The sequence below is a fragment of the Vanessa atalanta genome, chromosome 16 (assembly GCF_905147765.1).
Source record: "Vanessa atalanta chromosome 16, ilVanAtal1.2, whole genome shotgun sequence".
In the NCBI taxonomy this organism is placed as follows: domain Eukaryota; kingdom Metazoa; phylum Arthropoda; class Insecta; order Lepidoptera; family Nymphalidae; genus Vanessa; species Vanessa atalanta.
The window spans coordinates 3,875,925-3,902,618 of NC_061886.1; the positions used below are offsets into that span (position 1 = coordinate 3,875,925).

Consider the following 26,694-nt stretch of genomic DNA (forward strand, 5'->3'; position numbering starts at 1 on the left):
CATGGCAAGGATGACTGGTGCAGCTCATTCTAGCTGACTGTACTAGTCCTCTTCGCGTTTTGACTTCACTTTCACTTACCATCAGGTGGAGTGAAGCCATGTTTGTCTGGACATAACAAAAAAAAACGTCAATCAAATAGAATTAAATTTATGTAGATATATCCTGTCTGAAAATTAACAAATAGTAACTCCACATTTTATAATTATTAACATAATAATCTTATATAGAGTAATAAATACACAGCTTATATATAAAGGGTTTTTTAAATGATAATAAATAAAATGTCTGTGAAATGTTATTATTTAAATAAATACCGTGCCCCAGAAAAGATGTTTTGAGGCTGTGAAGTCGGAAACTAGATGTTTACCTTTACCCCTCGTGTTTATACAATGATTGTCGCTCAAAATAAAAATCATAATCAAAATATACTTTACTAGTTGTCGCCCGAGACTTCGCTCGCGTTGTAGGGGTTAGTTGTGGCGTGTTTGGCAAATACCCTATGCCCTTCCTTAGAGTTCAAGTTTGCTTCATACCAAATTTCGTTAAAATCGGTTCATTGGTTTGGCAGTGAAAGAGCGACAGACAGACAAAGTTACTTTCACATTTATAATATTAGTATAGATTCAAGTTACCAAGATACCACCGGTTCGGAATGCAGATTCTACCGAGATTAACCTTAATTTCTTAATTTAAATATATATATATAATATATAATAGATAAAAAAAAAAAACTATTCTATTGTAAATATTCATAACACTGTTGTAAGCATATTGTAACTAAATAAAAACTCCCTGAAGATAGTCTCGAGCTCCAAGATTATAAATAGATCAGACCTCGCTTTTCGCAGAATTGAAATAGTTTCTAAGATAATTCTGTACTGTTATCCCAAAATAGAATGCCTTAAGAATAACACTTTAATAAAATAATGTATAATCGAATATTAACATCAGTTAATTGGGTAATTTTCTAGAACTAAATTATTTATTGGTAACTAATTTTTATGTGAAAAGTAATCAAGTATCATAAGCAAACAATACAATATCATAAACATGATAGGATGTTAAGATCAATTAACAGCTATTTCCGCAACAAAATTACTTACCGATGGTAGGTAATACTTCCATTGACTCGACTTACTACCCTCGATGAGTTTTTACAGTTTACATTACATTTTTCCACCACGCTGCTCCAATGACGGTAGGTGGAATACACATATGACAGAATTTCGCATGCAGGTTTCCTCACGATGTTTTTCTTCACCACCGAACACGTGATGAATTATAAACACAAATTAAGCACATGAAAATTCAGTGGTGCTTGCCTGGGTTGCACTGGGCCAGTTTATAACGGCAAAATTACACGAACACAAACTAAAGTAATAGTGCGTGAAGTTTCTGTATGACATAAATTTCAGGCTCGTTTAGTCGGACGGCCTGTGGTATCAAGCTTAGTGTAAATCTGTGTCTTAAGCATTTATAAGATGCTTGTTTCTATAAGCGATCAAAATCGTTTTAGTTTTGCATTTCTGTACGAGATGTGATAAATATACCCATGTATGTGCATACGAATTAAATTTTATATTATAACTGTGATAGAATGTGACCTGCACTACGTGCGATTTTGAACCGCTAAAATAAAAACGCTCTGTATTATTTCGCAGTGTGGCCTTAGCTTTACAATTCGATAGGTTTTTAAAAGCGTCATATCTGGAATTACTAAGTTCAGCTATACAAAATCAGTACCGCTTCTTTTGCGACGCAATATTCAGATAGCTTTGCGGCATGAAATAGGAGTCAGTATGTGGAAATAAAATACTCCTGAGTCTATTATACTGTCTGTAAATATAAATGTATATAAAAATCATTGACATACTACTGTTAAAGAAAGTTATTTGTTAATTAATTGCTGATAGGTATCTGTACGGTGTATTTATATTAGTTGTATGTATCACTCTCGAAATTAATAAATAATGTTTTTATTTATTGTATAAGTTAAGCAATTAATGTAAAACAATACAGTTATGTATGATAATGTTTTAACAATGTTTCCGGTTCCAGCGTCCAGAAGAGCGTTTAACTTTCCCGCCAATTTTTTTTTATTGTTGTCAGCTTCAAATATCGTAGCGACAATACTACTATATTTAAAATAAGAACATATTCCATGTGAAGTAACAGAAGTTGGAATATTTTATTTCTTTTCGTAAAAGGCATGATCGACTTTCGATCACATCATTTACATAATGTTATCGTCAGATACGTTTCATTTCAAATTCCTTCCAGTTTACGATATTGAAATCGGAATATATTCCGCGATTTTCTCTAATATTAAAGATTTCACTATGTTTTACTGAATATTTATAATGCACTTGGTGCATTCAACCCGTCTTCTACTACTGGTGCTCATCACATATTTTAATATCAGCTCAAGATACATACCATCTTTACAAGGTTGGCAGTGCCTTGACGATGTCGAGAATGGTAAATATCTCTTACAGCGGCAGTGGCAAATGTCTACGGGTAGCATGAGGTCATTCACCCGTCTGCCACCCAATATAATTAAAAATATATGAACATATATTTTATTCCAATCATATTCCAATTTATAATTAACTGTTATTTAGTGTTAAATATTCATCTTAATTTATACATTTTTTTAATCCCTATACTCATATAAATACCATTTAACATGCGGTATACAATGTTAGTTAATCGAAACAGAATTATCTCACATACTCCCGTACATTTTTTATATTACATTAACAGCCTGTAAATTTCCCACTGCTGGGCTAAGGCCTCCTCTCCCTTTGAGGTGAAGGTTTGGAGCACATTCCACCACGCTGCTCCAATGCGGGTTGTTGGAATACACATTTGGCATAATTTAAATGAAATTAGACACATGCAGGTTTCCTCAAGATGTTTTCCTTCACCGCTGATCACGAGATGAATTATAAATACAAATTAAGCATATGAAAATTCAATCGTGCTTGCCTGGGTTTCAACCCGCTATCATCGGTTAAGATGCACGTTCTGGCCATCTCGGTTACTCCCGTATGTACACTAATAATTTTATGACAGAAAAAGTCATGTATTCTGGTATTTAAACACATCGAAATAATATCAATTATTTCGATGTGTTTAAATGTCGCTAAACTAAAATTACTTAATGTACATTATTCAAAGAACATAAATTTTAGAGCCATGCATATAATATTAACAGGAAAAAGGTACATTTAATATACACATGATATAATAACGAAATATGTGCCTATGAATTTCATTGTAATGGAAAATTTATTTGACAACTATAACATACCACGACATAAGTGAACGGAGCTGAAACACGATAGTCGTTTAATATATGCATTGCACGTACCCTTGGTTTGGTTCAAACTGTATACTGCTCTAAGAGGAAAATAAACGACCGTTCAGACGTGTTGGTGTGAGGGCATAAAACTGTTTAAATTTAATAAAACTCCAGACAAGACTTACGTAATATTATTTAATCCGTAGTTTTCATACAAGTATTCACAAAACTATATAATATAGTTAATATATAATGATTTTTTTTATGTTTCTTGCTGTGTGAATAATAGTAATATTAATAATTAAAATAATATTAATATTATTAATAGTTCGGTCCGTTCCCAACTGGAAGTCTCCGGGACCGGACGGGCTGCATAGCTTTTGGCTAAAATGGCTGCGCAGCTCGCATGAATGCTTGGCATCTCAGTTCCAGTCAGCTCTAGAGTCTGGGTCGCTACCACAGTTTCTTACCACCGGAGTCACCCACCTGCTCCATAAGTCAGATAGTGCAACGGATCCTAAAAACTATAGACCGATTACTTGTTTACCGACGGTCTATAAACTTCTTACCTCCATTCTGAGAGATAAGATTAATAGTCACATACAGAATAATAGTATTTTGTCTGTCTCTCAGAATGGATGTAGGGGTGGATCACAAGGCACTAAGGAGCTACTCCTCATTGATATGATCATTAGCCAACAGGTCCGTCGTTTTCGAAAGAGTCTGTCGACATGCTGGATAGATTACAAGAAGGCCTATGATTCCGTGCCGCATACATGGCTCTTGAGGGTGCTGGAGTTGTATAAATTAGATACAACTCTATGCAGTTTCTTGAGATCATGTATGGGGCAATGGCGGACAGTCCTTCGCTATCCAGGATGTCGAACGATTCATGGTAATGACGAACCGATAAGGATTGAGCGGGGAATATTTCAGGGCGATAGTTTGAGTACATTGTGGTTTTGTTTAGCCTTGAACCCTCTAAGTACTCTGTTGGAGGGTTCAAGGTTAGGCTATCGTTTGCGGAGAGGAGGTAAAGTAATATCCCACCTACTTTACATGGATGACTTAAAGCTCTTTGCACCTTCAGGTTCACAATTAATGGAGTTACTAAAGGTAACAGAAACTTTTAGTAATTCTATTAGAATGGAATTTGGAGTTGACAAGTGCGCGGTTATGCATGTAGAGCGAGGAGAGATTATGGAATCTGACGGATTACAACTTTCAGATTCCATAAACTTTAGATCACTGTCCGCAAACGAATCATACAAATACTTGGGTGTGTCGGAAGCGTTAGGCATCAATGTGACCGACATGAAACAATCACTGCAGGAGCGTTTCTTTGGTCGCCTGAAAAAAGTGCTCAAAAGTCTTTTGTCGGGTGGCAATAAGGTTCGCGCTTTCAATGGTTGGGTCATGCCGGTCTTGATGTACTCTTTCGGCATACTCAAGTGGACTCAAAAAGAACTAGACGCCTTGGATAGGAGAGTCCGTGTCCTGCTGACTGCATATCGGATGCATCATCGTCGGTCTTCGGTGATGAGATTGTATATCCCACGGAGATGTGGTGGCCGAGGCTTTTTAAATGCCAAGACCCTACATAACCGTGAAGTATACAAACTCAGGGAGTATTTTCTCCACACTGACTTGGATATGCACCGAGATGTAGTTACAATGGACAAGGGGCTAACTCCGCTCTCCTTAGGCAAAGAGAACTGGCGCAAACCCGTAGTACTAAGTACTGAGAATCGCAAGGGGGTATGGAAGAGCAAGGAGTTACATGGACGCTTCTATCGGGCCCTTCATGGACCCGATGTGGATTTTATGGCGTCCGTTTCTTGGCTACGGTTCGATAACCTATTCGGTGAAACCGAAGGTTTTGTCTGTGCAATTATGGACGAAGTTATCATGACGAACAATTACCGGAAGTATATTGTGAGGGATGGCACGGTGGACATATGTCGGGCGTGTCACACTCCGGGCGAATCCCTTAGACATATTATTTCCGGTTGTTCTCGTCTTGCTAACGGAGAGTATTTGCACAGGCATAATCAAGTGGCCAAGATTATCCATCAACAACTTGCACTTCGATACGATCTTGTGGTATCAGAGGTACCATACTACAGGTATGTGCCCGACCCAGTTCTCGAGAATGGTCGTATCACACTGTACTGGGACCGATCTATAATCACTGACAGGGCTGTTGTCGCCAACAAGCCTGATATAGTGGTGATAGATCGGTCAGAGCGCCGCACGATAATTGTTGACGTCACCATCCCTCATGACGAGAATCTCGTGAAGGCTGAGAAAGATAAGCAAATAAAATATCTCGACTTAGCTCACGAGGTTGTCGACATGTGGGATGTGGATACAGCAGTTATTGTGCCAATAGTCGTTTCAGCGAATGGCCTAAGGCCAAGAGCCTCGACCAACACCTTAAGAGGCTCTCGTTAGGCAGCTGGGTCAAGGGCTTGATGCAGAAGGCAGTACTCCTCGGCACGGCACGTATTGTGAGGAAGTTCCTCTCTCTGGAGCCCTGACCACCGGTGGCTTGGACCCTGTTCCCGCCACTGGTTGGCCTCTGTATTCTATATTTTTAAATATATTTTATAAATTTGTATTTTATATTTAAAAATGTTATTATACATGAGTAAAAATAAATAAAAAAATAATATAATAATATTATAATAATAATAATTAAAATTTTCGTCTACCATTCTGAATCTAACTAAACAAACTTATATAGGTGTATGTTTAAGTTTATATTTGATGGATAAATTAGATTTGTTTTACTTTTTCAAAAAAATTAATTTATGGAATAATACTTTGTTTATCTGTATGTTACGCCTTCACGGCTAAACAACATAGCTGAATTCGATTAATTTTGTTTTGTATGAAGCAAGCTTAAAACCCAAGCAAGTATAGGCTTTATTTGGCCGAGAAAAAACAACAGAGAAATGAAGTTAATTTCGGGGCCATTATATAGCGATAAAGACTAGCAGAATATTATATAATCAGACATTAATCAGCTTTAGTTTTGCATGCACAGAACCTAATAGAAACATCATATGTTCTACGTGAATTATACATACTTTACTAGGAGCTAAAGGGTTTACATGTGCGCAAATACCCAAAAAGTTAAAAAAACACACCCTTACTTGTATGCCTAGGGAAGGATATGATGTACGTGACTCCATGTAACATAACTGGCCATCCAAAAAGCAGGACAGAGATAATTATAAGATATATCAGCATAAATGAAGTTTTACGATAGTATTCCCAATTTATAATATAGAAAAAGCATAAGCAAAGCGCATAAGTCAAATCAAATAAAGAAAAGTAACAAAAGTAAAGTTTTTCTTTTTATATGAGCAAAATATTTGGTTAATCGACCGTCCAACCTTGCCATAGTCATAATTCTGCAGTTGTTTTTTTTTCTTACCAATTTTGATGAGGCGAAGTAAGTGAATTGAAGATCGGCTTCAAGCCATTTAGTCTTATACTTAAAATGAAGAATGAAATTGTAAGCACGATTTCTTACTTAACAGTTGTAAAAACTATAGTGTTCTATGTAATATAATTACAGTTATAGGGGATATAACAACTTAGTTCCCAAGGTTGGTGGCACATTGTTGATGAAAGGAATGGTTAATATTTCTTACAGTGCCATTCGGATAGTAGTAACCATTTACAGGACCAATTGCCCGACCTATCCCATAAAAAAAAACATACATATATATAATCATCATCATGAAAAAATATTTTAACATCCTCCATTAAAATGTATTTGATTGTTTCATTTTAAATTATTCATATTTTTATGGAATTAAAACGAAATCAAGATGAAATTATTCCATTCGGTTTTTTTGGGTTCGTCATATTTTTGACTGTAATTAAAAAAAATGCTTACGTGAGCCGACTTGAATACAGAATATTTTGTTATATTAAAGTTAAAATTTAAGTTAAAACATAATTATTGTACGATAATAGTTTATTTTATTTTCAAATTAAATCCGATTCCTTTATTCACTAAATCATTGATTGTCAAAGGAAACAGTTCCAGAAAATATCTGGTTCGGAAATGAAAGAACCTGAGAAGAATCGGCGAATCGGTGTTTTTTTTTTGTAAATTTGTGATTGTTTACATATATTCAATGTCATAAAGAAATAATCAGGAGATGATTGTATAATTCCCAAGGTGTGCTATTAAATATTGGACAACATCACATACATTACTCTGATCCCAATGTAAGTAGCTAAAGCACTTGTGTTATGGAAAATCAGAAGTAACGACGGTACCACAAATACCCAGATCCAAGACAACATAGAAAATTAATGAAATTTTTCTACATTGACTCGGCCGGGAATCGAACCCGGGACCTCAGAGTAGCGTACCCATGAAAACCGGTGTACATACTACTTGACCACGGAGGTCTATTAAAATTGAACTCACTGATTCTATAATAAAGTTTTTCACAGAGTCATATTTTTACATATTTTTTTTTTATTTGGCAACAGATACATCGTGAACGCTTTCTCGGATCCTGTCGTAAAACCGTTAACATTGCCGCAAAAACCGTTACAAAAGAGTTACTGGGCTGTAAGCAGTCGAGTAACAGGAGTAATAAGTTCGTGTTTGTTCCTTGTACCAATGTTATGAGTTTTCTCACAATATCATTAAAATTTTTCCGTACATACATAATATTAGGATATATACCGAGAAGTATAAGTAGTGACATTTAATATCTTGATTTTCTTAAATTTATGCCTCAACGATACAGCTCGTAAGTTATGGATTGCACGAAAAGCCCTTTTCTCCAGCACAAATATCGTATGGATAACGACTGCGTTACTCCAAAAGATAATACCGAATAATAATGAATGTAACTGAAATATACTAAGTGTATCAACGTCGGTAAATGGTCTAATTTCTTAAAGCGCAAATGTCGCAGATTTATACTATTAAGTAATTTTAAGCCTATTTATGTATAATGTACATGTTGATTCTTCCAAGTACACATTGGGATCTTCCAAGAAGGCGACAAGCTTGAAGTCCAGCGAAGATCTGCTGATGTAAAGTAAATATATAAAACGCCGAAATGTATAAAAGTAAAATGTAAAAATAAGGCACGGGCAATTGCGTGAGCCCGTGGATGTTGTAAATTAAATAAAAAAAAAAATTACATATTGAGTATTATTTTGTTCATTGCGTACACCAAAAATATATATCAGATTGGCTACTGAATTAGGTAAAATAAAACGTCTTCTATTATTTGAACTCGAAATTAGCTTTAAATTCAGTTAGTCATTGTTGTTTCCGGGACTTATATCATAGAATCGAATTCCTTGCTTTGGCACTGAAGATACTCGAAAATTTGGCGTACTGAGTTTATCTTTACTTTATGTTAATACAAATTTAAACTCTGTACTATATAAAATAATTATGAATATTAATGTGTACACTGTACAAATATTATAAATAAGAAAGTAATTCTATCTGACACCTCTTCACGCTTCACGCTGAACCGATTTTAATGAAATTTGCAATGGAGATAGTTTGAGTCACGGGGAAGGACAAGAGGGTAAAATGAATAAAACCGCAGGTTGAGATGATAAGTAACATATCGTTTTATAGAATAAATTGTTACAGTAAATACTTTAACATCAGCAATGTTAAGATAATTATTTATCAAAAGACAAACAAAAATATTATCATGAGTAGTAGTAAATTAGGAAACATAAATATTACATAGCGAAAAACATATTATTTGTATATAAACATTGTATAAATATGTAAATAATATATGTTTGTTTCTTTTTTATGTTTTATGAGTTGATCATACATCATATTTATCTTTTTATCAACCAATCCCAAAAAAATATTAGAAAGGTTCTTGGCCTCTGGGAGGAGGGGGACGTTATATGGGGTTCTCAACCATTTAAATCAGTCCAGTACCCGTCTTATGCACGGATCGTGTTGATATAACGCATCACTCCCGTGCGATTTATTTATCTTTACCTATTTATATAAAACGACTATAATGATTTAATTTCCCATTGTTGCAGATGGCAAAATGTATACACAGTCAAATTTAAGCACGTCGATGTTCGAGTTCAACTCGTCGGAGAGCGATTACACGCCATACAAAGAGCGCGTTGAGACCTATTTGGTTCCGATCATATTTGCTATAATTTTCATCGTAGGCGTTCTCGGCAATGGCACACTGGTTGTGGTGTACGTTAGACATAGAGGAATGCGAAATGCACCGAACACGTAAGTATTAAAAATGTATTATAATATTAATTGACTGATTTAATAGTTAGCTTATACTGATCCTGAGGTCCTTGGTTTGCATCCTATAACGAGACATTAAAGTTTTTGGGTTTAGTGGAACGCAGCGCTTTTACATGGATTACAGAACCTTACAGTAGAGTGAACTGGCATAAAATCGTCACGATAGGAAAAAGCGTTATTTAATCTCTAGATGACCTTTCTCTCTCTCTTTCTCTCTTTCTCTGTTATTAATAAATTCTTCCTTTTATAATTTTTTTGTTATCGTCTCAATTCACACGGGATTTTAATAAATTTTCTCAAACGTTGCTATACCTAATACATAGCGTAAGTAACATCATTTTAAACGGCTGTATCTCGACACCTCTCGTTTACCCAGTAGTTTTCAATAGCAGCCAAGCCAGCCAATTTCAAGTTGGTAGTTATTACAATGCAGCGCGTCAGAATGGGCTTGAAGCGCTTGAATTTTTATGATAGTTATCCACATTATTATGATAGTGAAAAAATAAACACTCTTTATTTCAAGTGTATGCACTTGCGCACTATAATATTTCCCGATAAAGGATAAACCTGACTTAGCAATTTGTTGAATATAATGCAAGTGAAATAAAAAATTGACGTCTATAGAGATACGCTTAATTGAAAATTTCTATATACGGCTTTTGTCTGGACTAGATAGAGTTTAAATCTTTTTAAAGAGCACTCGCTTCATACGGGCTGATGAATAAGATTTTCCTTTTACTTTTTTCTATTAGTTTTATAATTCAATTTGCTTCGAAACCAACGGATAATTAAAAATTTAAATACCGATATTAATTTAAATTATAAAATCAAGTTTTGTTTTGAGTTAATATCGCGAATAATTCAACGAATGTCAGATTACGTTTAAGTGATGTTGGTATTCATGGTTCCGTTTCATGATACACTTTCAAATATAGACTGTTTTTAAACGTCATAAAAAAGGATAAAAGTAATGTATAATTTATTTTCAGATACATATTTTCCCTTGCGTTAGCAGATTTACTTGTCATTCTAATCTGCGTGCCCTTTGTGTCGGTCATTTATACACTTGAATCGTGGCCGTGGGGCGAAGCCATTTGCAGGATATCGGAGACAGGGAAGGATATAAGTATCGGAGTATCCGTGTTCACACTCACCGCGCTATCGGCTGAGCGATATTGCGCCATTGTCAACCCCTTTAGAAAGCTTCAGGTAATATTTTGTTATAGCTTCATATTTTTAGTAACGTTTTCTTTAGATGAAGAAATTTTCTGCGATATAAGAACATTTTTCTTAAATAATTTAACAAAACAACACTGTCTAATACAACATACTAGATTCAATATTAATCAAAGATTATGGGTTCAATCGCGGTCGAGAATCTCTTAAGGTAAACATCAAGAAGAAACATGTATAAAAAAACTGCCACCATCTGGTAGAGGAACGTCGTGGAATATACTCCAATCCTTTTCTTCAAAATTAAAGAAGATCTTAATTACCCAGCAGTGGGATATTTACACGCTGATACTAGTAAGCAAAAAGTAATACAATTGTTACTTTTAACGACAAAAATAATAAGAATAGGTATGGTTCTCTTACAGAACAACACGATTATCCGATGTTTCTATTGTTTATGTTACTCTATGTACTTTTCTGTCCACTAGGTGTACACTTACAGACATAAGAAATCTTAGGGTATATTATGTCAGCAAATTGTCTATAATGATTCTCTAATTGAAGTTAATTTAAAAATTATTAAAAGCATATAAGGAATATAAGACTAATCATAATGTAATCTTAATACATCTCTCTCTCTCTCTCTCTTCTGTGCATTTATTATTCCCATTTGAAGGTGGAGTCTGCCTTCCTAAACTTTTGCTTCCAATTCGCTTATATACGTAATCTTAATACATAGTTAACGTAAAAAGTTAAATAAATTGCGTTTCAAAAAATTTAATTTTCTTCCAAGAATACTATGTACTAGTATGAGATTAACTCACTCTTACCGATACAAAGCCAGCTCAGGCGTAAATATTTATTAGTAAAGATTTATCGTAGCGCATTCGACGACGTTCGTGGAATTTACTCGTAGAGCTTAACAACTCTATTATTTGTAAGCTTTTAGGTTTTCTTGAGATAAAAAATATTTTAAAATTTGACAAGATTAAATAAAACGAACATCTGCGATTTATTTCTTATTGAATTAATGAATCACTGAAGTTTTTTGAATATTTATCCCTAAAGTTCAGAAGTAGGTCTCATCAGCATCAGTTAAATCATCATATATTTAGACTATTGCCTGAAATATGAATCCTGTACACGTCTTTCAACCCTCAATTGATATAAAATTAATTGTTCTATCATATAACTGTTTAAATAATAAAAATTGTATAAGGCTATTGATTACAAGGCTTATAGATATGCATTGTATAGTGATTTAAATAAATACAATATTATAAAAATATATATATACTGGTCGCTATAAAGTGTGTGTGGGTTTGTGGGTTTATGTTTGTGTGTAAACATGAGTGTGTAATAAACAGTCTCACACATTAGACTTTTTATTTGTGTGAATCCGTGCGTGTGCGTATTTTGATGTGGTGGTTTTGTTCCAGTGTTTTATGTCGGTATAATTAGTAAATTCTCTGAAGATTCGTAAGTAAGATACACTAGTCAGTTCATTAGTGTATATTTTAATTAATGGGTATTTACCTTTGTATATATTTAAGATTTTATTTATCTTATTATAAAGAAAACCGCCTAATAATAAAAAATATAGAATACTGTTATATTTATGTCTTAAAAGACATGTCCTTGCTTTTGATGTTTGTGTTTGACTTTTGATTTGTATTTTTTACTTTTTTATATTGTACAATAATATGCTGCTTATATTTATTATCGGATAGATTATTAAATACATAGATCAATGAGACTTAACGATTAAGTATTTAATATATTAATTAATATAACAGTTAAATTAATTAATTCATTTCACATACAGAAAATTGTATGCTAAGAAGGAATTTTATCTTTTAAGTATTACTTTTGCTAATTATGTTATTATAAAAAAAACTTAAAATAAAAGTAATTTCGGCGTGAAGTTGATCCGTAAAAAATATTCCCATTTGGCGAAATTCATATGAGGCTAACGCATTTTCAGTCTCAACGTGTCGGATATTTTACTCCTACGCGATGGCAATCATAAAATTGGGCCGAGTTCGTGTCAAACCGCGTAAATGATTTTCTGATAACAGTACTTGGCTGTTGTGCACTTTAAATTATCGTGTAAATTATACTTTTTATACATAACTGACGACGTATATTGACGTAGAAAATACCCATTTTCAAATAGTAAGGTATACAAAATCAAAACAAACAAAATATAGTTTCATAATTGTATTAAATATAAAACTATCACCGGTTCGGGAGGTAGATTGTACCGAGAAGAATCGTCAAGAAACTCAGTAGTTAATCTTTCGCAACATTCGAAATACAAATTTATATCAGGTAAACACAAAGTTTAGTATCGTCACCATCTAAATCGTTTAACCCGCACGTTTTTCATATTGTTTAAATATAATATCTATTTTAAATTATAAAGTGTTCTAAAGTTTTTTAGAAGGATTAATTAAACTGAGTTTTAGTGCTCCTTTCCAAGTATAAAATATTTGTAATCGCGGCTCCACCCGCTTGGAATTCAGTTTGGGATGAAAATTATTTTAAAAACTTATAATGAGCAATATTACATCAAAGGATCAGAAGGAGCCTAGTTCCTATGTCCATACTTGAGGTTCAAACTTTCTTAATACCAAACATTATCAAAATTGGTTTAGCCGTGAAAACGTAAATAGACAAACAGTCTGAGTTAATTATAATATAAGTACAAATAATAATATTAAGATTAATATTAATTTGATTATAGTATTTTTTATTTATATTATGACATAAAAAAATCATACAAGCGATCACACCTTTTGTATTTTAAATGTTATTTGGACAGAGCTGCATCTGTCACGGTTACAAGTACTCAGACTTGTGACCAGGACCATGTAACTCTAACACGTATAATCGCGGTATACAGGTCACACATCTAACGTGTTTATATAATTTCTTTATGTATGTTAATTGAGCTATGTACTTATCTTGTTTAATTTTATTATATATTCGCGACGAAAATAAGTGGTAAATTGACTCGTATATTAATGAAATATAATACTTTTAATTAATTTTAAACAAACATACATGTTTTGAATTTTAATCATAGTAATTTATAATATTCTCGTATCGTATCTTATGTATCACTGTGTATAATTTTGACGAATTATAAAGTTAGTATAAAACTATTAAATTCGTTAGTTCGTTCGGCATGTTGATATAAATTGAAAGAAAATTTTGTGAAAGTCATCGATGATCTTGATGCCCGTACTTTCTTTAGAACTTTTTTCGAAATTTAAGGACCATATTTTAAGATTTTACCTATAAGTATTAACCTATATTGAATATTAAACTAATATAATTTTATTATATACATAATAAAATATCTTAATGCTGGCTTAGGGTATTCTCTCACTCTGATTAGACGGATTGTAGCTAATTCCAATAGACTGCTCCTATCCAGATTGGTGGATAGAAACACACGTAGAAGATTCAAGTCTGACACATACAAGTCTCCCTTCAAGCACGAGATGAATAATAAACACAACTAAACATATGAAAATTCAGTGGTGCTTGTCTGGGTTTGAACCTGCAATCATCGCTTAAGATTATCGTATTTCAACCACTTGCCATCTCGGCTCAGCTATTTACTTAATACATATTTTTCAAAGAATTAAATGTCAAATCATTTTAAAAGGAGGTTTTAATGAAAAATATGAAAATAATTATTAATACTTTATTTACTATAATGAAGGCGTAGGCGTTCTAGAATGACGCCTTCGGATTCACGAGAAATAACAGCCTGACATATTATACATACTCGCATGTATAATACATATGTCATTCTCCTAATGAGTCCCCATTGTTATAAATTTAATTGTTAATTACTATATAACTAGTCTTAAACTAAACGGCCATTTAATTAGGAAGTTGTGAACAGCCAGCTCGTTAGTGAAACTTTATTGTCGAGGACTGAATAGCATTAAGTATGTTACGTTTTGCTTTAAACTCTAACATTGTTATTTTGAGAAGTGTCATCTCAGTTACCAGTAATAATATGTTCTCTATTATATATTATTATAGTATTTTATTTAATTTTCATAAACACACACACAAATAAATACACTCAGCATTCTTTTTTAATTCTAGATGGTTCATATTAATTTATATCATAATATGTTGTAATATTTTTAGTTTGTCTGAACGTACCTTATTGATTTATTTTTATGATATCGGTAGGCGGACGAGCAAATAGGTAAGTGATGGTAAGTGGTCACTACCGCCCATTGACAATGGCGCTGTAAGAAATGTTAAACATTCCTTACATCGCCAATGCGCCACCAACCTTGGAAACTAAGATGTTATTTCCTAAGATATTATACTGACTCTCTCACCTCTCAAACCGGAACACAGCAATACTGAGTACTGTTGTTTGGATGAGTGGGTGATACCTACCCAGATGGGCTTGCACAAAGCCCTACCACCAAGAGCCTAATTTATAATTATAACGACATATGTGTAAACTCTTTGATCTTATTATATAACTTTTTATGATTAAACATTTAAATGAAATTCAATGCTGTTCATTACTTTCCAGTAAATACTTTGTTGTGTGACGTTCTAGGTTAGTCTTTTACAATGAATTGTCTTTGTTTAGACTTCGTTCCGATGAACTTGACATGTTGGACAGTTGTTAGAATTAGTGTGAAGGTTCAGTAGGCGCGTGATTCGTATCTGGTAATTGTTTATTACGTTAAAGATATATTGTAACGTGGGCGGGTACATTACATTACGTTAGCAGCCTGTAAATTTCCCACTGCTGGGCTTAGGCACCCCTTTCCCTTTGAGGAGAAGCTTTGGAGCTTACTCCACCACGCTGCTCCAATGCGGGTTGGTGGAATACATGTGTGGTGGAATGTGGCAAAATTTCGTTGAAATTAGACACATGCAGGTTTCCTCACGATGTTTTCCTTCACCGCCGAGCACGAATTATAAATATTTAAGCACAAGAAAGTTCAGTGGTGCCTGCCTGGGTTTGAACCCGAACCGAACCCGAACTGAACCCGAACATCGGTTAAGATCTACGCGTGCTAACCACTGTTAGCTAGAATACAATGGTTTATTTTTATCTCTTCTATTTTTATCAGATTTTTTATAACATTGGTAATGGTCACCATTCTACATAGATATTGGTGACGGAAGAAATTTTAACTACTCCTTAATTTGAAAATGCACTATCAACCATGGGAAGATGTTTGTCCCTTTTGACTGTGGTTACACTGGCTCACTCACCATTCAAACCGGAATACAACAATGGTGGGCTTGACGGGCTTGCAATATTTAAACTTGGTGTCAATTTTTACAATTTTTTTTTTTATTGTTTGAAATGTTATTGCTACGAATCAACATATTTTATTACAGGTTTCACTTTTATAGTGCGTGAGTGTGCCAGTGTAATTTCATAACACACACCAGAAACATAGCCTCTTAGAATAAGGGCTATAATATAGTGCCAATGTTAAGGCGTTTGGTGATCATTTAAAATTAGATAGCTCATTTCAAAAACCTGCCTCCTCCCCTTACCACGCTACTCCAAAGGTGTTCGGGGATACACATGTGGCAAATGAAAGCAAGTTTATTCACAATGCTTATTTTCATCGCTGAGCACGTATGAAATATAAAAAACACATATACGTATAAAAAGATAGTGTTGTTTGTCCGGATTTGAACTCGCCACCTTCGGTTGAGATTCAGGTGTTTAATGGCTGGGCCATCTCGACCATTCTAATAGCTAGTAATAGTTGGTATGACCATTCTCGCTCATAGTAATTGTCATTGTAAATAATATATGATCATTGTTACCAATGTTCAGTCAGACTTGGAATCTAAATTGCTAAGTCCTTTGTACCTGTGATTACGCCAGCTCTATTACCATTTCAACTACAACAGTGGAATATAAATCATTGTTGTTTCGGTAAAATTAGTGGTAATTATGATTTTTAAAATTAGAACATTCGATTCTTAAAATTAATTTTATTATTGGGTCACAGTAATACATTATCTTCGGCGACATGATGGTAAGTGGTCCCAACTGCATATATATATAGCGCCGATTTTTTTTTAATTATTCCTTATATCGCCAATGTGTTCAACGTTGGAAACTAAGGTGTTATGTCCCTTGTGTATGTAGTTACTTTGGCTCATTTAATCTTCAAACTAAAACACAACAATTCTAAGTGTTACTGCTTGGCGATAGAATATTGGATGAAATGGTTGCACATACACAGATGGACTTGCACCAATAAAACCTTAACTAACTAAAATAAATATTATACGTCGAACTTAATTGAAAATACAGATTGTAATCCAAGAGTGACTGAGTTTCATATTCTTCAATTTTTCGAAAAGAGTAACAGCTTGGAAACTTCCCACTGCTGGGCTAAGCCTAAGCCTCCTCACCCTTTGCAGAAGGTTTGGAGCTTCCATCACGCTGCTGCAATGCGGGTTACTATGATATTACGGGATACACATGTGGCAAAATTTCGTTTAAAATATATCTCTAGTCTTTGTCTAAAGATAACATAAAATGAACTTATGTATACTAATACAATACTATACACGTGTGACTTATTTTTTTTAAATAAAATTCGCATAAAATATTCATAGTGTTTCTCGTTCATTTTATAAAACTTCATCCTTTTTTCTAGCTACGCAAGCTGCCTTTGGTGTGTGCGACAATTATATGGGCCGCTGCACTTATATTTGCAGCACCGGCAGCGCTTTTTTCCAGCATAATCACGGAAGATATCGACAGCAATGTCTCTATTGTTTACTGCTCCCCATATCCAGCCGACTGGCATAATTATTCCAAGTGAGTTTTTAATTTTATTCTAATATTTAAAATTCGAATGTTTTTTTTCGATATTAGAATATAGAAGCATTAGATTAACTTAAATAAATAGTATAATGGGTATTCATTTTCCTCAACTACTAATTTGACTGACTGACTGACTGACTCTATGTAGTTGGTAGTGTTTTCTAGTAATAACTTTATTATTGAAAGTGGGACAAGCTTATAAACTATTGAAGTCCTAATAAAACTCTAAGAATAATTAGAATGTTCTATATTGGATTGTGTACACGTGTTACAATAATGCAATATGCTTTTAAAAAACCATTAGCCATTTTGCTTTGTCTAACACTTTGTCTTGTTAATTGAATCGTAATTGTCACACCAAGACATAGTGTTATGGAAGCGATTATTATTTTCACTATCGATCTTTTTCCCATTTTTTTATTATATAATCTACAAAAAGAAGAATAGTGTATTTTAATTAACTAAATATATGCCCCTGTGTAAATATGTATTAAAAAAAATCTAAATATATAAAGTAAAAATATTAATCTACTTTTTTGATATAAAAAAATCAATTACAATCAACTTTTTCTTAATTCAAATAGCTCATAAAAGCACTTCTGGATTAGTTAAAGTGTTTAATTAAATGTACGATAGCTAAAACCGTTTTGGGTAAATTCGTCTGAGAAGAACCGGCAAGAAACTCAGTAGTAATACTTTTCCAACATTTTAATTACAAAGTATTACAATAAATAATTAAATTATACACAAACACTAAATCGAAGCGTCGGTTCATCATTAATATAATCTCGTATTATATATACGCCTTATTTATCAATTATTTTTGATATAAGATTTCATTAATAGATATAACTTTGGTAATAAGTAGGGTACATTTAAATCTGTTGAATCTCTACAATGTTATGTTTCTATTTTACTAGATGGATGACACTAACGAAGGCAATCGTTTACTACGCTTTACCGCTTCTAGTGATTGCATTCTTTTATTCTTTAATGGCGCAACGCCTATTGGCGAGTACTAAGGAGATGCCGGGTGCGCTACACGGCGGACAAGGCGAAGCCCAGGCCAAGGCGAGAAAGTCTGTCGCTTGTATGGTCTTGATATTTGTCATTGGTGAGTACTTAACGCTACTATTCAAAATATTTTTAACAAACACATAATCACCTATATTATTCATACTAAAATGTCATAAAAAAATCTTTAGTCTAAAATTTTATATAAAACTCAAAATTAAAGTTATAATACCGAATTTTTTTAATACTTTATTTTTTGTTTTTCAATATGTTCCGTGATAAGGGAAAAGATTATGAATATTACAAGTTGGGTCTTATTATATTAGGCTTAGAGTATATGTTTTAAGATAGTTTCGTTGATACAACACTGATTTTGGTAATACTTTTATTTGATGAACTCTATAAATCTGCAAAACTAAAAATATTACCCATAAGGGTGGAATAAGGGTGGATTTTTTTGTCATACCTTACTTATATCCTAAAAAAGGAGTAGTTATATGACAACAGGCTTCTTATGTTCTTTGTCATAAATTGCACAATTCTAATACATTATTTTGAATTTTCACTCCACTCCGAGTAATTTTGTAATCTCACAATTTCGTTGCGTAATTTTAATATTAATACGAAGTGTAAATTGGTTCGCAAAATGTATTTGTACGTTGTTATTGCCTTATACATTCGTTAAGGCGATGTTTACTTGGAATTCTGATTAACTAAAGAAATAAGGAGACGTCAGTAATGAATGTTACATGGAATATTTTAATCTGTGCAAGATTGATGTCTTTATCGACAGTTTTATTAAAAGTAGAAACGAACGGCGAAAGAAACTCGACAGTCTTACTTTTTCTTCATATATTTTTACCATCCATAGCAATACACAGCGCACACTTTTACCGGATACGGATCCGATCTTGGATGTTGTTATCAGTAAAGCATGTTAGTATTATGGTGTGGTGTTTTATTAAGATTATTCACAAATTTTGCCAAAAATCTTACCTCTACGCAAGCGATATCGTTTTTATAGCGCAATCTAGAAACACCATTCACATAAGTGCATTTTGTGAAGTACCCATTGTGAATTTAAAATAGGAACTCAATGTTTAATGGATAATAAGTAGGATATCCATTTAAAAGCTTTAGAAGAACACTTCTAAAGATATCTTATCCGATCCGAATCCTACTTCACTATTTTATCGATGACTGAATAATGCAGGGTTGGTTTTGTTTCAACTTTAAATTTTTAAACTAAATATACTTAAAGTTATATTTATACTTCATTGGTGGCTTCATGAGTGGCTAGCCAATCATGAATTATATTTTATTCGTTCGTCTAGTGGCTAGCCAATCATAGCCTTAGTTCTAATCCTGGGCCGAGTTATTAAAGAGATATTATTATTAATAGCAGTCTATAAGTTAGGAGTGTTTATACATGCATTCATTGAAAGCCTGTAGAAGTATTGGTCCGGTGTTCTTTTTTATTAAAGCTCTTACCGTTCGTGTGGGGTTTTCCGTCACATCGAATTATGAGAGTGGGGGAATATAGAGTGCATTTATGATTACCACAGCTTACGTTTAATTTTTTTTTAAATGCTATTTAAGAATATATAAAAAAAGATATTTAAACAGTTATCGATTATAGTTATAATTAAACAATCTTAACTTTTCTAGTATTCATTTAATTAAAAAATAAGTTGCGACGGCGAAGTTAAAAAATGCGGGTCTGAGCTGAAGATTGCGGCCTCAAATCCAGACTAAAACTCTACAGAGATTTCATAAAATTTATGTATATATTTATAGGAATATTGTATGGTGTAGGTTTACTCGTAAGGTACCGCTGAACATATCTACAAAGGCATGTGTATGAAATTGTGATACATGTGTCAGACCAATCCACCTTGGAGTAGGTGGAACTTCAAATTTTATCCTCTATCCTCCTATTTCAGCAGTGGAATATGGCTGTTATTTTACATTCAAACTTTAAAGCAATATATTTCGTTCATTATTCTCTTACAATACGTTCTACGTTCATTTGTTTGTCTATTATATTTTGAAAATAATGTTATAATAGATCCATTTATATCAATTTAATGTAATATCAAATTAGGATGAATGAAAAAAATAGCTGAAAAGCCGCATTTAATACGAATTATCATTATTACTTTTCTATTGTTAAGAAAAAATGGAATAACCAATTACCGTTCAGTGTAACATTATACGATAAAGAAGCCTTTTGAGAAATAAGCGCTATTGTTATGTTTCTTTGGTCAAATTATCAAATAATATCGTTTACGTAGTAAAGCAATTTACCTCATTTTATTTGGAAAAAAAATTGAGTTATGAAGCTTTAATGATTTACGCATAAATAGTTGTTAACATAAGGAAAATGATGATTTAAATAGAAAGGTTATAGAATTGAGTTGCGTTTCCAAGCTATAATCCCGTCCGACTCACAGCGGGGTTGCGCGTCTTGTAACGACATTTTTAATATATTATATATCAGTATAGCATCGATGTCATGATGATGTAAGGTGAAATTAAAGCTGTCTATATTTTAGGTTAGAATCGTGAGTTAAAAATAAATCTCTTTTAAAAAATCCATTTAATAAAGACTTTTCGAACAAATAATTCCGCATTAATTGGACCGCATTTTTTATATAAGATGAAAAATAAATTATTATTTTTTAAAGATAGAATATATGCGAGTTTTGTGAGTTGAGTGATAAGCGAGTTGTTTGTTTATATAAAAACAATAAGTCCGTATTTTAAAACAAATAACAAAAATAAGTTGAACTACATAGCCGTGTGCCGTCACAAATATTAGAGCCACTTAAGTCGGCAACCTAAAAGCCTCTAACGACGGACCCTCGACTTACAACGCAGATTTGCACCCGCCTTACAATATTCGATGCTTACGAACGACACGGACAGCTTAGCAAAATTTAAAAATAAAGATCATCATTATGTAAAAAATTAAATCGTTTCACCAAGATGTTCCTACTTCGTTAGTAAAACACAGGCGGTTACATTTTAAAATAATCTGACTTATTTGCAGCGCGATTCAGTAAGAATTCACTTTTCATTCGTGAAATTTTTACAACCGACTTACAGTGATACGCCTTTTTGATACTTGTATCGTAATTTGTAATTATTGTCACATATCACATATTAACATTGTACTCTCTTGTTCTACGGTGAGATTCGAGTTTCTTTTTGTTGTCCGCTGATTTTTCAATACCCAATTTCATAGAAAATTCGATCAATATATCGTTGCGCATATTTATGCTTATATAATAAAAGCAGGCGAGGTGTCTAGTGGAGATAAATATACTTAATTCGTAACCGAAGATTCCAAGTTCAAATCCAGACAAGCAGAGTTTTCGTATGTTTCATTTCGTATTTATAATATGTCACGAAAGGTGGTGAAGGTAATCATTACCAGGAAACCTGCATCTGTCAGATGATTATCTGCCTTATATTTAGTTACAGTCATACACACTAGTGCAGCGTGACGGAGTACGCTTCATTAAAGTACTCCTTACGTAGAAAAAAGGTCTTTGTCCAATAGCGGAACATTTCGAAACTGTAATTTTACTGAAAAATTTATTTATTTATACCACTACTAACACAAATTGCAACAATACACACACACATTCGTGAAAACTTAAGTTTATTACTTTTACTTATAAGTATTTAAATCATGAAATAAGAATTCAATTGAAAATTAAGATAAAAAAGATTATATAGCACAATTAAAAATACACAAATTTACACTAAAATAGATATATTTTTACTATAAAACAGTATTTGTTTCAGTATTTTTCATTTGCTTCTTACCGTATCATGCACTGGAAGTATGGTTCTACATGTCGCCGACAGCCCAAAGCGACTATAATGACTGGACCCACGCTCTCAGAATAATCGCTTTCTGTCTAAGGTTCGTAAAATTGATGTCTCCAACTATGCTGACGATTGAAAAAGATGAGGGTAAAATTTTATGAGTAATTTGCATCTCGTCTAGGTAGGAAACTCGCATCAATCGCTGAGATAAAATCGGCTAGCGTTGTAAAATGGGATGGGCGAATAATTACTATATCGGTAATTGATAATTATCTGAGAAACGAGAGAAGATTCGTTTCATTTGTTTTATCGTATCGTCTTCTTCTTTTGGACATGCTTTCAGAAATTTCTTTATGGACATGTACTTGATTAAATAAATGAATATGTAAAATGTTATTTCTTCAACAACGCTAATTTATCTAGGTCATGAATATTGTCTATAATATAAGTAAATTTAAATCATATTTTAAGTTTTCCGTTTTCCTGTTATTATATAAGTTTGCAAAATCTGGATGTCCTGGGTTCAAACCCCAGATCCGGTCCAGCTGATAGAAGGTACGTCGATTGGAAAAATGCCAGTAAAAACTGGAGCTTAGAGTTGAAGTGTGTACACTCCCGAAAACCACGTGATGCCGTTAGTTTTGCGCCAAATTTTCCGTTTGAGTCAGAATTGCCGTCCCGAGGGATTATAAAAGTGGGGGTATAGGAAGTGCACATGTAGTGCACACATACTTGTGCACTATCATAACTCCTGCGTAGTTGGCTGTTATCTCTTAAGATTTGCCACAACATCTGAAATCAGTCAGGACGACATCACCAAGCTCTTAGTTTATATAACTATAATTCCTAGTATCGTTATCAGTTAGTATTAGTAAATTAGTATTATAGTACAAGACAGAGAACGACCTGTCTGGGTCTATTTCTCCTGATAAGTTAAGCTCTGAAGCTTTTAAGAGTATAGTGAACAGGTTTCTTTTTGATGGGCGTATACCACCTTCGACTTCATCTACACTTTCCATCAGGTGAGATGGAAGACAAACGCCTATTCCATTACAAATATAAAAAAAATATATTTAATATATAAGCCATTATGTCATTAAAATCCTATAAACCTATAATCCTTTATGACCATTCTCCTATCGATGGCATAGGCAAAATAATCGATTCACTAAACGATGATCTAATCGTGGTCCAGTCTATCTGTCATGGTATTGCGGTTAACCCGTCGAAATGCCATTCGTCGTTTACATTTTGACGTTAGTTGATACAGAATCCAGTTACTTTAAGCTCACTTTTTGTCCAATTTAATATTATTGTGAAATATACTGTATAAATAAAGAAAATAAATTAATATTGTTTTATAAACAAACAGTTTTCTCAACTCCTGCGTTAATCCGGTCGCCTTATACTGCGTGAGTGGCGTCTTCAGACAGCACTTCAACCGATATCTCTGCTGTCGTCGAGGCGCCCTCCATCCAACTTGCAGTTCTAGATTGTCCAGAACGGCTATATGCGAGACGTCCTTTAGAAGCACTCAACGCCATCGCTGTAATAGGTATGAATTGATTATCTTTATATCTACCAGATTTATGAACTCCTGCTTCAACCCGATCGCCTTGTACTCCATGAGTGACGTCTACAAGAAGTACTTTCTGCGTTATCTCTGCTGTGAGAAGGACGTTCTTGAAACATCGAGCTTTAGGCTGGCGAGAAAGGCTGTATTTGAAACATCGATCGAAGAACCACAACGACATTGCTGTAATAGGTACGAATGGTACATTTAACATTAATTTAGACATTCATTGGAATATTTCAAAGATATACAAATTTCATCAATCATATGATGAAATTTAGATAACAAATACAGCAGCCAGTATACAAAAAGGTAAGGCAACAAATCTAATTAAATTTTTATTATATCACATTAGCAGCCTGTAAATTTCCCACTGCTGGGCTAAGGCCTCCGTTTGAGGAGAAGGTTTGGAGCAAATTCCACAGCGCTGCTCCAATGCGGGTTGGTGGAATACACATGTGGCAGAATTTCGTTGAAATTAGACACATGCAGATTTCCTCACGATGTTTTCCTTCACCGCCGAGCACGAGATGAATTATAAAAATAAATTAAGCACATGAAAATTCAGTGGTGCTTGCCTGGATTTGAGCCCGAAATCATCGGTTAAGATGCACTCGTTTTAACCACTGGGCCATCTCGGCTCAATCTAATTAACTAATAAAAAAAAGTTAGTTAATCTAATTAATTATTAAACATTTCTAAGAGACAAACACGGACGGAGAACTTCTTTAAATTCAATTTCCAACTAAGTATTTCCTTTACTGTAAGTACTACTACAAGTAACTACTTTTGCGTTTAGTGCTGGAGTTAACAAACAAATAATTATCTTAACAGGAATCCAACGGAAAGTGTCGTTATATCTAACTACGACTACGGTAGCTCGAAGAAAAAGAATAACATCATATCCAGGAACAGCACGGATGGTGTCACGATCATGACCGTCAGGGACTCCAGTGATTTCATCACGGACGTCAACGAGAAATGCATAGATAGATAAATCTAAATATAGATAAAATATCAACAAGCGTCATATTATTGTACTAAATATTATAAGTCTTTAAGTATTTCAAGATAATATGACCAGAAACAAAAAAAAAAAGGTTTAAATTTATTTATTTCAAATTAAAAGACATTTAGTGTTAAATTCTATTGATGTAAAATAATTGATATATGTCTTATTAAATGTACTCTAGTTATAATCAAAGATAAAATCATTTGTAAATATTATTAATATGTTGTCAAAGACATTTAAATATGTAATTGTAAATTTGTGTATGAGTAATTTTAAGCGATATATTAAAACAGGTCGTTGCTTGTTCAATGCGCGATGTGGAAACATCGCTAAATAAATAGAAATAATTGGACGTTGAGTAAACTATAAATATGTACCTAATTGTTTATACAATGTTTACAATATAAATAAAATATTGATTATCAATCACGATCAAACTTCAATATTATAAATATAATCTTGACTGTTATAAATGTCGTAATACTAAATAGTTACTTCATATCGTTGCGATTGAATAAAGCTATATGATTGTTTTTTACAAACAAATTTATCTTATCAAATCAAGTAAAATTATATCAAATCAAATTCTATGTAGAAGCATTACACTTACTTATTGATTGTCAAATTAAACACTAGCACCGGTCCGGAAAAGAAAATACCAACCGACGAAAGAAACTCCTTCCTCCGGACCTTTTTTTGTCAATTTTAATATTTACAAATTCAAAATGAAAAGAAATAGCCAGGAAGCGATTGTTTCATTCCCAATGTGTGCTATCAAGCATAAACTCATTGTATAACAACCTTTCGCACACAAGCGTTCTTTGACATATATATTTTTTTTAATTTGGCAATATCTATAAATTATTCTTAATAGTAACAAGTGACAATCAATGCAGGAAAGCTTAGAACTCTGAGGAATCTTTGAAACATTTCGACATCTACAATCGGATCATTGAATTCTTTAAAGAACTTCCCGTGAAGGATGAAGTTGGAATGAATACTTTCAAAGAATCTTTGTGTACCCGTTGTCGACTATAAAGGGTCATTGTCATTAATTACGTCCTGGGATGAAACGAAACACAGCTATAATCCGAAAAAGTAAACTAAAAATAAAGAATAGTAAAAAGAATAATTTCTCTTTTATTAATATATATTTTATAAGTATTGTTTAATAAAGACAAAAACACGTATTACTAGTCCTATAATTTATTAATAAATCGTATTATTTTTTAATAAGGCAATTCGAATATAATTTAAAAACCGGCTACGTTCTTAATTTTTATCACGCAGTTACTTTTACAATTGTGTTCGTGATCCCAGTACCTATGTAACTATTTGCGCAGTTAAAAGCGTTCTGCGCTGAATAAAATGGTAGCTTTCCCTTGATGCAACGGCTTATAGATTCGTTTCATTGAAAATTTTAACTAAATATTTTATGTCTGTACAAAAGTAAAAATAAAGTAAAGTAACAATCCATAGATATCTTATAGTTGAGCAAATCTATTTGGAACTTCTTCTACTACACTGGGTCGGTGGATTGACAGACATTCCATCAGACACAGAATCGCTTTCGATGATTTTCATTGCTAGTGACCATGAAAGGTATTGAAACTTACAATATAAATTAAA

The 26,694-nt window shown here is 33.1% G+C and overlaps 2 protein-coding genes across 2 annotated transcripts in view; both read left to right on the forward strand.

Moving 5' to 3' along the window:
- LOC125070044 (neuropeptide CCHamide-2 receptor-like) overlaps nucleotides 1-25,050 on the forward strand; it is a 79,194-nt gene extending 54,144 nt beyond the window's left edge. Inside the window, exons 2-8 of the mRNA XM_047679715.1 lie at nucleotides 9,372-9,579; nucleotides 10,590-10,809; nucleotides 17,460-17,623; nucleotides 18,550-18,743; nucleotides 22,457-22,577; nucleotides 23,853-24,035; nucleotides 24,888-25,050. Of these exons, the coding sequence (XP_047535671.1) occupies nucleotides 9,380-9,579; nucleotides 10,590-10,809; nucleotides 17,460-17,623; nucleotides 18,550-18,743; nucleotides 22,457-22,577; nucleotides 23,853-24,035; nucleotides 24,888-25,050 (1,245 nt within the window). The 5' untranslated portion in view covers nucleotides 9,372-9,379. The remainder of the gene's footprint in view (nucleotides 1-9,371; nucleotides 9,580-10,589; nucleotides 10,810-17,459; nucleotides 17,624-18,549; nucleotides 18,744-22,456; nucleotides 22,578-23,852; nucleotides 24,036-24,887) is intronic.
- On the forward strand, nucleotides 3,085-5,845 carry LOC125070108. Its single transcript, XM_047679808.1, has 3 exons — nucleotides 3,085-3,094; nucleotides 3,634-5,662; nucleotides 5,707-5,845. Exons 1-3 carry the CDS (start codon nucleotides 3,085-3,087, stop codon nucleotides 5,843-5,845), a joined length of 2,178 nt encoding a protein of 725 aa, XP_047535764.1.
- Nucleotides 25,051-26,694: the final 1,644 nt, after the last annotated feature.

Coding starts and splice junctions, on each gene's coding strand:
- LOC125070108 (XM_047679808.1), top strand. Junction 5,663..5,706: donor GCTCACGAGGTTGTCGACAT/GTGGGATGTGGA, acceptor TAGTCGTTTCAG/CGAATGGCCTAAGGCCAAGA.